The sequence below is a fragment of the Cuculus canorus genome, chromosome 8, assembly GCF_017976375.1.
Source record: "Cuculus canorus isolate bCucCan1 chromosome 8, bCucCan1.pri, whole genome shotgun sequence".
NCBI classification, from domain to species: domain Eukaryota; kingdom Metazoa; phylum Chordata; class Aves; order Cuculiformes; family Cuculidae; genus Cuculus; species Cuculus canorus.
The window spans coordinates 5,451,211-5,462,809 of record NC_071408.1 but is presented as its reverse complement, the minus strand read 5'-3'; the positions used below and the strand labels follow the sequence as shown (position 1 = coordinate 5,462,809).

Sequence of the window (11,599 nt, the reverse complement as noted above, 5' to 3'; positions counted from 1 at the left end):
GTTTCAAGCAGTGGCAGGGATGCTGGCAGGGCAGAGGCTGCCCTTCCTCACCTTCCTGGAGTGGGTGATGCCGAGTGACGCCAGGCAGGGTTTGCACATGACTTTGCACATTGGCTGCCACTCATAATGCGCAGACGCGAAGCGGCTACTGGCCAGGAGCCAGGGGGAGGGCAAAAAAACGTTTAGACATTTCATAGGGTAGGGTGGTTGTGGCTGTGGTACTCAGCAGAAGAAGAGGAGGAAGGTGCACAGCACCCGTTTTCCTTCTTCCTGAGCTCCTGCCTTCCTGATGGGGACAAGGAATTTGACCCCCACTTTGCCAGGGAATGCTGTGCTGCTTTCCCAACCAGGAAAGTAAGATTATTTTTATTTCTGTGTGGCAAAAGGCATAGAAGTAAGTACAAGGAAATGAGATGCATCTAGATTGATGAAATAGGGTATTCATTTCCTGTGGGGAGAAGCCACCCTAAAGTGGTTCTTGCCTTTCTTGAAGATAAACTCATGTGAGTTTATACTTTAGCTTTACACCTTATAACTTCTCTATATCTTTTCTAATTTGCTTAGATAATTTATTTCCAGTTCAGCTTGTCAGATGAGCTCCGAATGGGCTGATCACTTCAACCAGCACTTACAGTTAGGAAAATCGGTATTGGGGTTCCGTTTTTTCTAGATACAAAATAGGTCCTACCTGATTAACCTCTTCACATCATGAAAAGCTAAGGAAAAGCTTCTGGTCAGCGGGAGTTTCCTGACTGTCTGTGGAAGCAGGAGGGTTTAAGGTTGGCTCTGTTTATTCTAGGTATCAGGTAAGGGACTTTCCAGGACTGTGTTTGTGTCTGCCATCCAAAACTGAAGGGGAATGCTTATTAGGTAACCTGTAATAAATCTGAGGTAACATTTATAGCAAGAATATCTTGAGTTCTGCCCTTTCTTCTCACCCAGATTCCTCAGAGGATGCCTGTCTGGGCTGTGATTAGTGCAGAGACCAGGCCAGCAAACAGGATGGGTGCATATTTCTGGGGAAGCGCTAAAGTCACGCTTCTTGTCAGCCTTAGCTCTCAGCTGGTCCTGGAATTACTGTCCTTAGTTGCCCCTCACACAGATCTGCACGACATCAAGTGTAAATGGTGAGGTTTCACAGCCTGATAAAACAAGATTTTGCTATTCATAATTTAGGTGAAGACTGGGAGGCCCTTAAAATAGCAGCCTATGCGACCTCATGTTTCGTCAGCCAAACCCAGAGAATCTCTCACAATGAATGGACTGAGCGCTGCACCTCTCCTACCCCTTGGTGGAATTCCTGGGCACAGGTGAGGAACATCAGAGGTACGGAGCCCTCCTTATGACCATCATGGAACCCACAACTCACAGCCAGCAGAAGGCATCTACTTCTTCTAGCACGGAGACAGCAGAAGACCTCGCTGTCAAGTTAAATGCTGCTTTGAGGGACAATGATAGAGAAGTTGTGCTGGAGCTGCTGGAGAAAGGGGCGGATGTGAACTCAAAAGCAGAAAGCGGCTGGACACCACTGCAGAGCGCTGTGCAAGCTGACAACGAGGAGCTGGTCCGGCTTCTGCTGCACAAGGGTGCTTGTCCACATGCCAGGAAGGACAACGGTGGCACTGCATTTACTGAGGCAGCAATAACAGGGAATGTGAATATACTGGAGCTCCTCCTTGATTATGGGTTAAATATTGATGACTACGATGACAACGGCTTCACAGCTTTCATGGAGGCTGCATGGTATGGGAAGGAGGAAGCCTTGAAATTCCTGTATCGCAAAGGAGCAAATGTGAATTTGAGGAGGGTAGTTAGTGAGGAGAAAGAAAAACTGCTTAAAGGAGGTGCAACAGCACTGATGGATGCTTGTAAGAAAGGTCACTTCTCGATTGTAAAAACTCTGGTCCAAGAAATGGGGGCTGATGTGAACACTCGTGACAACAAAGACAGGAATGCCTTGATCCATGCCCTCAAGGATGTTTGTGGCAAGAAAACATACAAGTCAGCAGTCTCCATAGGCCATTTCTTACTGGACTGCGGTGTCGATGTGACCAGCAAAGATGAATGTGGGAAAACAGCCCTCATCCTAGCTGTTGAAATGCAGAGCCCAGATTTGGTGAAAGCTTTATTGGAGAAGGGAGAAATAGATATTGATGATGCAGATGAGGAGGGCAACACAGCACTGATGGTGGCCGTAAAGAACGATGATTACGATATAGCAGAGTTGTTGTGTGAAAAAGGAGCAAGGACTGATGTTGGTAACCTTATAGCTATTGTGAATAGGAACCGTACTCAGAACATGTCTTGTCTTCTTCGCCGGTATAACACCAGATTTGTTCCTGAAACCCTCAGTGACTGGGAGCCAAACAGCAAACGCTGGAGGGACCAGCTGATAAAGCTGTATAAAATATATCGTCCCATGATTGGCAAACTGAAGACATTTCAATACGTCCAGCAGAGAATTCAGAACACTTCTCAGGGTGGCATCTACCTGGGGCTCCACGGTGGGACAGAGGTAGCAGTAAGAATAAGCCGCAGCACAGAGGGTGAAAAAGAGCTAAGTTTCTTCAAAGAGTGTGGTAACTGTGAACATCTACTGAAGCTCTTCCAGTCTGAGAAGGCAAAAGGCTATATGTACTTGTGCTTCCCCCTCTGGGAGAAAAACCTTGAAGAACACCTTCAGGAACCAGAAGACCAAATGGATTACAAAGATGCTCTGAGGATGATCTTCCAGGCAGTGAGGGAGCTGCACTCCCTTGGATTTGCTCACCAGGATCTGCAGCCCAGAAACTTTCTCATAGGTTATCATCTTTTGCTTTCTCAATGTTTTCATTCTGGTTGCCTGTAGTTCAGAGAAGATGCTTCACAGCTGTCCTCTTTGAATAAGTATGGATATGTTTGCAGACAGCCACGAGGGAGTGAACAGAACAACTTTACATGTCTCATTAGATCTGCCCTTTCCAGGGCTTTGCATATAGATCAACTCAGAGCAGATCTCTTCAGAGATTTGTCTTCTGAAGAAGATACCATCTAGAAGTCAGTGACAGACTGTATGAAGATTTTTCACTAATATTTTAATGGTTGGACTTGATGATCTAAGAGATCTTTTCCAACCTAGCGATTCTATGATTTGTTAACAATTTTTCTTGTTTCCTCAGATCTAGGGGGCAAAATTTACTTGGCGGACTTTGACAATAAAAGGAAGTTGATTGAAGGCGATGAAGAACTTGTAAACTCAGATTTAGAGGTAACTTCCCCGTGAATCTATGTATGGCTTAACATTTCAGGTGCTCTCTGATATTTTCTGTTGCCGTGAATCCTAGGGGAAGTCTTTCTGCATCCTTACCTAGAAAACACCTTGATTTTTGCGAAAGCCCACATAAGAGTAGATGCTGCATAAGAATGATAGCGACTGGGATACAAAGCAGGTGCTGGGGTATCCACAGGTACCCTGTTAGGGGCACGATTGTGGTTTCTCCTTTCTCCGTGCACACAGCTTCAAAGTTTGTGTTTGTGTATATTTGTATGCTTCTGCACAGCTGTAGGCGCATGTGTGTGTTCAGGTACGCAGTCTACTTATTCAGGAATATTTGTCTTCTTCCATTTGGTAAGAAGTTTCACCCACCTGGACGTGAGCTGTGATGTGTTTCTTTGCAGGCCCTTGGGAAGCTCGTGCTGTACGTTTTAACAGGGGGTAGGAAACCTCTTCAGCAGGTCAGTATCGAGGATTTAGATGCTGATTCCCCAGATTATGAAGAGGCTCTGGACCTTGTAAGTAGCCTGGATTCTCATGATGAACGAAGCTTGGAAGGTTTGAGCAAACATCCCTATTTCTGGAGCAAAAAGACGTAAGTCCTGGGAGAACCAAAGGAAAAGATTTCAGTATGGGATTTGTCTGTAGTGCTGAGAACAATGAAGTTCTGTTGCAGCTAATGAAACTCCTCATTCCACAGTAGGTTCCAGTTCCTGAAGATTATATGGAATAAAATCAAAGATTTCCCCAGCCCAGAAGACCGAGATGCTGTCTTCCAAGCTCCTAATGCTACTAAAAGTTTTCCTTACCCATCATGGACCGAGCAGGTAATCCTTTTCTCTTTGGATGGATATGAGGTTTGAGACAGACTTTCAGGCAGAGGCTTTTCTTGAGCGTTTCATAGGTCCTGTTTAATACCGTAACTGCAAAAAGTAGCCCCACACAAATGCAGATAATCGGAGGAAACAAATCTAAGCCATGTAGTCAAAATACGCCAGGTCAAAGGCATTGATGTTAAAAGGGAACATCTGTTGACTGGGGCGGTAGTAGGGGATGGTTGCTATAGAATTAGCTGGCAAATTTTCAAGGGTGTTTACTGGTGACCACTTAAGACAAGGACCTAGGAGGTCTGTATGGAGCAGATTGAACTTTTCTGCTCATGTTGGGAAAGGTGCTTTTAAGGTTCACAAGATTTACCCATGCAAGATGATGTGCTTGCAGAAAGGTAGTGGCAAGTGGAGGTAGATGTGCTGCTTTCATAGTGTGGAAAAGGCAGAGAATAATCTACATTTTCTTCTCAGGTTGATAAAGCTGTTCTGAGTATCATGCAAAATCCTCGGAGAGGAAAACCATTCAAGTACAGAAATAACGTTGCCAACCTGCTGAGGTTCATCAGAAACATGGATGAACACCCAGATGTCAGGTATTATGTCCGCATCCTTGCCCCTGCCACAGCTGAATTGCAGGGAGCATATAGATATCTGCAAGCATAACGAGTTTGAGAGCAAAATCTTCTTCAGATGGGTTGCCAGAAGGGCAAACACCACGAGGATGTAGGAGAAAGTCCATTAAAGTTCATCTCGGTAGAGGGGATGTCTACTCTGGCAGCGCAATAGATTGTGCATCATGGCAGCAAGCAGTCCGGAGGCAGCCCTCAAAATTACCCTCCTGAATGTAAGAAAAGGATAGCTTACAGGGTTAGACTCCAGATTTTGAAGAAAATCTGACTCCCAGGTGATTTCCCACAGATGTACATCCTCAACCAGAGCTTTCTGGTTCTTTTTCAGAGTTCTTTTCTCTGGCAGCTCCAGAGAATTGGTGGCAGTCCCCTCTGCACCCTTACCTTTGCAGAGCAGCCTGTGGTGTGGAAGAGGTGTCTGTGGCAGCTAAGGCAGATTGTGGCTCTACAGCATAGGACACTGTGAATGTATTCTCCTGGGTGGTTGTGTTTGCTGCAGTCTGGTATTTCTTGCCATAACTCCAGGGAGGTTTTTAGATCATTCTTAAATATTTGTATTATGCCTTTGAAAAGCCTCCTTATCTACCTTGCTAATATTACCAAGGCGATGTTTACTATGCTGAAGTGCTTTGAGGTGTGGAACATAAAGCACCTGTCCCGTTAGAAGATCCTGTTAGGAGGCTTTGACTCCTAAAGAGCTGCCAGCCACTAGCCCTCTATAGTCATGGGTGCTCACAGGTGAGGTTAGAAGCGTTATCTCCTAGTGATGGTTTCACTGAGGCTGGTGGTCAGCACAGCTCGTCAGTGAAGATGCAGGTGGGATTAGGCAGATGGATGTGCTGGAATAATAGTGAAAAAATGGATTGAGGAGCTTAGGGAAGGTATAGAAAAGTTGCAGCTCAAGGATTTCTAAGAAACTTTCTTGTGTTATTAGAAGTCTTCTAGAATGGCTTTTTCTCTGCAAGGGAGGAACCAGGGCATCCTGGACACTTGACTCCTTGGACAAGCTTTAAAAGAAAATCCATTTTGGTTTTGTTCTCTTTCAGGATCACCAACAAAATAGGAGATTATGCTTTGTATTTCTTGAAGCTTTTTCCAGCACTTACCATTTATGTCTATAATAGTTTACGCCAGAATCCTGAATACAGTGACTTTGCAGACTTTCAGGACCCTTCACTGTAGGATATCATTGCTCATATCGCATATCTGAACCAACCATCACTGCCTCTTTTTATTTCCCATTTCCTCATCTGCCAAACAGATGAATAAAAGTGGATAAGTAGATGGAAGAGAGCATACACGGGGACAGAGCATGGACAACTTATACTAATGACAGATGCTTCAGGAGTGTTTAGTGTAACAGCTATGGGCTTTTACGAGGAACCAAGCTGGATGCCAGCCCACATGCCCCTGGACTACTTGTGTTCCTCTGGGCTTCTCTGCCTTTGTGAGGTGGAGATCAAAGCCCTGATCCTTATGGAGAGCAGAGAGATGTACGACTGCCCCCACAGACCCGATGCATCTGGGAGGGAGGAAAAGAGCTCGGTCATTGCCAGATAATGCAAGACTCTGATAAAGGAAAAGGAGCTTCACTCCCTGCTAGGGTCAATATTCCCTACAACTTGCACTAATGAGCTGCTCATCTACCCCTAGAAAGACAGGGATTCTCTTTTCAGTCTTTTTGAGACATCAGAGCGAGAAAACGAAGCACCTAGGCGATGGTCTGGCTTCAGAGTTGCCCCATGCCTATTATCTGATCTGGTAGAGGCATTTGCTACCTTCAGGCCTGCTGGGACCTGAAGGGCTTCTTTTGGGGGGATACAGGAGATGTTTCCATGAGGAATGCATGTAAGGATCACCATCCCACAAAACTCTGCTACTGCAAGTAGCCCTGACTCATCAGAACAAGGTCGATGACTTCCAAGGGACTGCAGGGATGGGTTTCTCCTGCAAAGAACAATCTCCATGGCAGGCTGCGACTGCAAAGCAGGGCAACGCACAAGCACTCCGTGTCTCTAAAACAGTGCTGCTGGTGGTGTGTCACTGTCCTCCAGCCAGACGCAGCTCCCTCGCATGGAGCTGGTGCTCATACATCCACATCACGCAGCCAGCTCAGAGACTTGATATTGGAGCCTGAGTGGCTGAATATCTGAAATCCTGCAGCACGCACTGTGTGTCTGATTGTCCAAGGGCTTGCTTGTTTCTCAGCTCATGCTCTGATTTGCACTATGATTATACATTGCTTATGTAAATATTTTTCAGCTGTTCAAAAGATTTTTAATTGTTTTTCAAACTCAGGCTCTTATTATTTCAATTAGCCTGTGGAGGACCAAACTTGGAATAAACTTGACTGGAAAACAGACTCTGCGCTCGTTTATGAATGAGGTTCCCCCATCCTCTCTGCACAGAAAGACATAGACTGCACCTCTATCCCCAACATAAGAAGGATACAGAACTGTTGGAATGAGTCCAGAGGGGGCTACAAAGATGATCCGAGGGCTGCAGCACCTTGCTATGAGGACAGGCTGAGAGAGTTGGGAGTGTGGGATTGTTCAGCCTGAAGAAGAGAAGGCTGCAGGGAGACCTTAGAGCAGCTTCCAGCACCTGAAGGGGCTCCAGGAAAGCTGGGGAGGGGCTTTTTACAAAGGCATGGAGTGATAGGACAAGGGGAGTGGCTTGAAATTGGAGGGGGAAAAATTTAGATTAGACATTAGGAAGAAATTCCTCATGATGAGAGTCGTGAGGCCTTGGCCCAGGTTGCCCAAGGAAGTCATGGCTGCCCCATCCCTGAAGGTGTCCAAGGCCAGTTTGGATGGGCCTTGGGCAGTCCGATCCAGCGGGAGGTGTTCCTGCCCATGCAGGGGCCTTGGAACGGGGTGGGCTTTAAGGTTCCTTCCCACACAAACCGTTCTATAATTTTATGAAACAATGAAAAAGTTGGGATTTTTGGCCTGTCTTTTGAAGTGCCTCTTGCTTAAGTAAGGTGGTGGATGGTTTTGTCACTGCTCAGATGAATTGTTTCTGGTCCATTTGTGTGTCTGTTGGGAAAAGATGTTGAGAAGTTCTGAAGGCTTCTTGTCCTCGGAAGCAAACTGCCTCTTGAGAGTAATGGGCTGAATGGTGGGCAGTTTTGCACTGTTTTTGTGGAGTCAGGGTGAGGATCTTTGTAGATGCGTTGAGATGTGAAGATGAGCATCAACGCCTTCAAGTGCATGTTTCTGTACATGTAAAATCCTGGGAGTGCACATGTTTGTCCCATCTGCTCTACAAATCCATGGCTACCAGAACGCGTCACTGAGGCCCCTGCATCTGTTTAGCCTTACGAACCTGCAAAGCAACAGGTATTGCTGCTGAGGACCACACGTGTGCTCGTGGCTCGTGAGGTCTGTGTGCCAACCTGCATCAGTAGCGCTGGCTCAGAGCAAAGGTCCTTCTGATGGCCTTGGGACCTTCTGTGCCAATAAGTTTAAGTGTTTGCTTCAGCCACTTTGTAGAGGATGCTGCTTGGCTATTTTTGTATAAGACATATAGTTTTTGAAGAGGTACACAACTCCCTAAAAGGAGAAAAATGAGACTTAGGATCCTGATAAGTTAAATTGTCCACAGAAGAGTGTGAGCCCCAAACCCTGAGCAATGAGGACAGGAAAGTGGAAGAAAGATAAAAGGCCGTAACTGCTTGTAACAGACGTAGTCTCTATGTATCTAGAGTGCCTGACTCAGCTGACTTGCAAAGCGCCTAAATAAACCATTTTTGCTGCTATAGCCTTTACAGACTCACAGAATCACAAGGTTGGAAAGGACCCATTGGATCATCGAATCCAACCATTCCTAACACTCCCTAAACCATGTCCCTCAGCACTTCATCCACTCGTTCCCTAAACACCTCCAGGGAAGGTGACTTGACCCCCTCCCTGGGCAGCTGTTCCAGTGCCCGATGACTCTTACTGTGAAGAATTTTTTTCTGATATCCAACCTGAACCTCCCCTGACGGAGCTTCAGGCCATTCCCTCTTGTCCTGTCCCCTGTCACTCGGGAGAAGAGCCCAGCTCCCTCCTCTCCACAACCTCCTTTCAGGTAGTTGTAGAGAGTAATAAGGTCTCCCCTCAGCCTCCTCTTCTCCAGGCTAAACAACCCCAGCTCTCTCAGCCGCTCCTCGTACGACTTGTTCTCCAGCCCCTTCACCAGCTTCGTTGCTCTTCTCTGGACACGCTCCAGAGCCTCAACACAGAGCCTCACCAATTCCCTGTGCAAACCCAGCCTGAGATGCAGTAACGCCACTGGTGGTGAGGGGTCCAGAACTGAACACAGTACTTGAGGTGCGGTCTCACCAGTGCCGAGTACAGAGGGAGAATCACCTCCCTGGACCCGCTGGTGACCCCATTTCTGACACAAGCCAAGATGCCGTTGGCCTTCTTGGCCACCTGGGCACACTGCTGGCTCAGTCTTTGCTTCAAAGACTTTGTCCTTACCAATTTGGATTACAAAGTTATTTCTGACACTTTTAAAATACGTGAATGTAACAACAAGACAGGTTGACTATGCAAGTCTTTGTAAGGTGCCATTAGAGAAAATGCAGCCAAGAGAATATGTACTCCTCTTGTACCAACATTTTTATTTCTTCCTTTCCTCCCTGCTCATTTTGTCTTGCTCATTGTGTCTTTCTCATGCCCAGAAATTAGGAGGACACCCGGACATGAGTGTCTGGGTCTCAGCAGCATGGGAAGCAGGGGTGCTATGAGAAGCATGGTGGTTCCATGCTACAGTAGCACGTTTCTGCTCTTGCACAAGAAGAGGTGAGGCTGTGGGCTGGGCTCCTTCAGCCTCCTGTAAAATGCCACGTTTCTGGCTTGCCTTGAACTTTGTGTCTTCTTTTCATTTCTCTGCTGTTGTGCTAAAGGGCAGTGACTTGGCAGCCTTAAAAGGCTGGGAAGGGACTTCCTGAAAGCAGAGAGCATTCAAGGATGTTCAAACCAGAGCAGTAATTAAACCCACAGAGGCTGTGACTTGCCTCTGTGGGGCAATCAGGCTGCTGGGAAGAATTTCAAGGGAAGGCTGTTGTGGTCTGCAGGGCCATGACCTGCATTCCGATAAGCCAAAGGTGCCAGCAGACTGGTGTCAGAGGAGGAACTTTATTCATGCTGCAAGGCTTATTGCTCACAGAGCATCAAGCCATGGGAAAAGGGGAGGATGCAATACTGGAACCAGTGCTGTGGAAATGTCAGGCTGCCTCTTCTCCTCATAGGGTCGGGAAGAATGGGTGAGTGCTCAGTGAGAGGCCAGGCAGGATGGAAAACGAGTGGCAAGGACACCTGGACAGTACTGCAGCTGGGTGGTATGGCAGTGCCTGAGGTCGCAGCCTGAGGCTAGGGATGTCCTAGGGAGCCAGAAGCAGAGCTGGGGGCAGAGGCAGCTGCTGGTTAGTGCTGCCTGATATATTGATGGCTCCAAGCATCACTGCCCAACTGGAAGGTGCTGCCTGCTGCTTTTGCCCCGTACAGGCGGGCATGCAGACCATGCACAGTGCCTAACAGCATGCTGGTTTGGCCCTGCACGCTGCATTCCCCTGCTGTCATGCCTGCACATTGTATATTTGCTGGTTTGCTGCCTTTTTCCTCTGCTCCTGCTGGGTGACCCCATGGGCAGCTGACTCAACCTGATACGACGTGATCAGGTGCTCCCCTTTCTGTCACTTGTGTGCGCAGAGATGGCCCCGGATCACTGTGTCTCATCTGCTGCACTGAGGGGGGAAAGAAAAAAGAAGTCTGCAGATGCAGCAGAGTGAAGATTGCTGTTAGCTGCAATTTTTTCTGCCATGAGCTCCAGGCACATCCGTGAAGCTGCCTGGGGGCACTGGGCTCAGCTGGGCATAGACTGCGGAGCCTGAAGGGTTAGTGCAAAGCACACAAAAATGCAGCTAACTTTTGGGGCTGAAAACTTTTGGGGCGAAATCAAGTTACAGCACAAGGGGAATTCTGAGGAGCTGCTCACAGTCCAGGCTGTAGGAAGCTGATGCCACTCCTAAGTGCCTCATTTGTAGAAATGTTGTTGGACTTTGGATTTGTTTGGGGTTTTGATCCTCCAGATCAAGTTACAAAGCTGAGAGCTTGCAAGGGAGTTGTCAGAGGCAAGATGTGATACAGGCCCTGGTCTTTTCTTCACGGAGTCCAAAGAACGTTTGTGATTTCTGCAGCTTCTTGGTGACTTGGCAAAGGCGCTCTGACTCAGTTTCACCTGGGGAAAATGAAGGTTTTTCTTTGATACCATTAGGTTAGGGCTTTGTAAACATACTGGCTTTTAAAAAAAACCTGTTGAGGCACCAAGTCAGACGTGAGCTGATTGTGACTGGAAAATCAGAAAGGCTCTGGCAACCACCTCACTACCCTGGGACACCTGAGTAGTAAAGCAGGTGGGCTCTCTTAGCCTTGCCACCCTCAAGAGGGATTTAAGTTGTATGGAAAACATGGAGGAGTGAGGAGCTGAGATAAAGCTGTAAGGCTTCTCAGTAGAGGAAGGCAATCCTTGTCCTTGGTGAGAGAGACGGCTCCCTGTGCAGCAGGGCTCTGGCAACTGGTGGTCTTTGAGGACCGCATCCTCAGGAAAGGTATTTGCTGTGACTGCTTTCTGGCTTATAGGTACCTTCCAAATGTCTTGTAAAAATACCTTGAAAATGGTGTTGTGCTGTGCACCCAGTGTGATTTATTTAAGCTGTTGCTGGGTCCCAGCTATGGGCTATGCAGTCCTCTACAAATACACGAGGAAAGAGACTCTCATGTGGACAAGGGTATCTCCTTTTGGGGGTGAAACCTGCTGTGGCATATCCCTACCATGGTCAAAGATGTGCGAGCCGCGGTGCTGTGTTACCAGGCAGGCTGGAGGATGCCGTGAGT

General features: G+C 47.3%; 1 protein-coding gene across 1 annotated transcript; it reads left to right on the top strand.

Annotated features, from left to right (window-relative positions):
• Positions 1 to 223: 223 nt before the first annotated feature.
• Positions 224 to 7,062, top strand: RNASEL (ribonuclease L). The gene is made up of 7 exons (XM_054073708.1): positions 224 to 354; positions 1,177 to 2,801; positions 3,159 to 3,247; positions 3,658 to 3,848; positions 3,954 to 4,080; positions 4,555 to 4,676; positions 5,759 to 7,062. The coding sequence occupies exons 2-7, from the start codon at positions 1,343 to 1,345 to the stop codon at positions 5,892 to 5,894; spliced, it is 2,124 nt and encodes a 707-aa protein (XP_053929683.1). The 5' UTR covers positions 224 to 354; positions 1,177 to 1,342; the 3' UTR covers positions 5,895 to 7,062.
• Positions 7,063 to 11,599: the final 4,537 nt, after the last annotated feature.

Excerpts from the sequence above, each read along its gene's own strand:
- RNASEL (XM_054073708.1), top strand. The coding sequence starts at position 1,343 with ATGACCATCATGGAACCCACAACTCACAGCCAGCAGAAGGCATCTACT. Across the intron at positions 2,802-3,158 it reads GCCCAGAAACTTTCTCATAG|ATCTAGGGGGCAAAATTTAC; the intron begins GTTATCATCTTT and ends TTGTTTCCTCAG. Across the intron at positions 3,248-3,657 it reads TTGTAAACTCAGATTTAGAG|GCCCTTGGGAAGCTCGTGCT; the intron begins GTAACTTCCCCG and ends GTTTCTTTGCAG.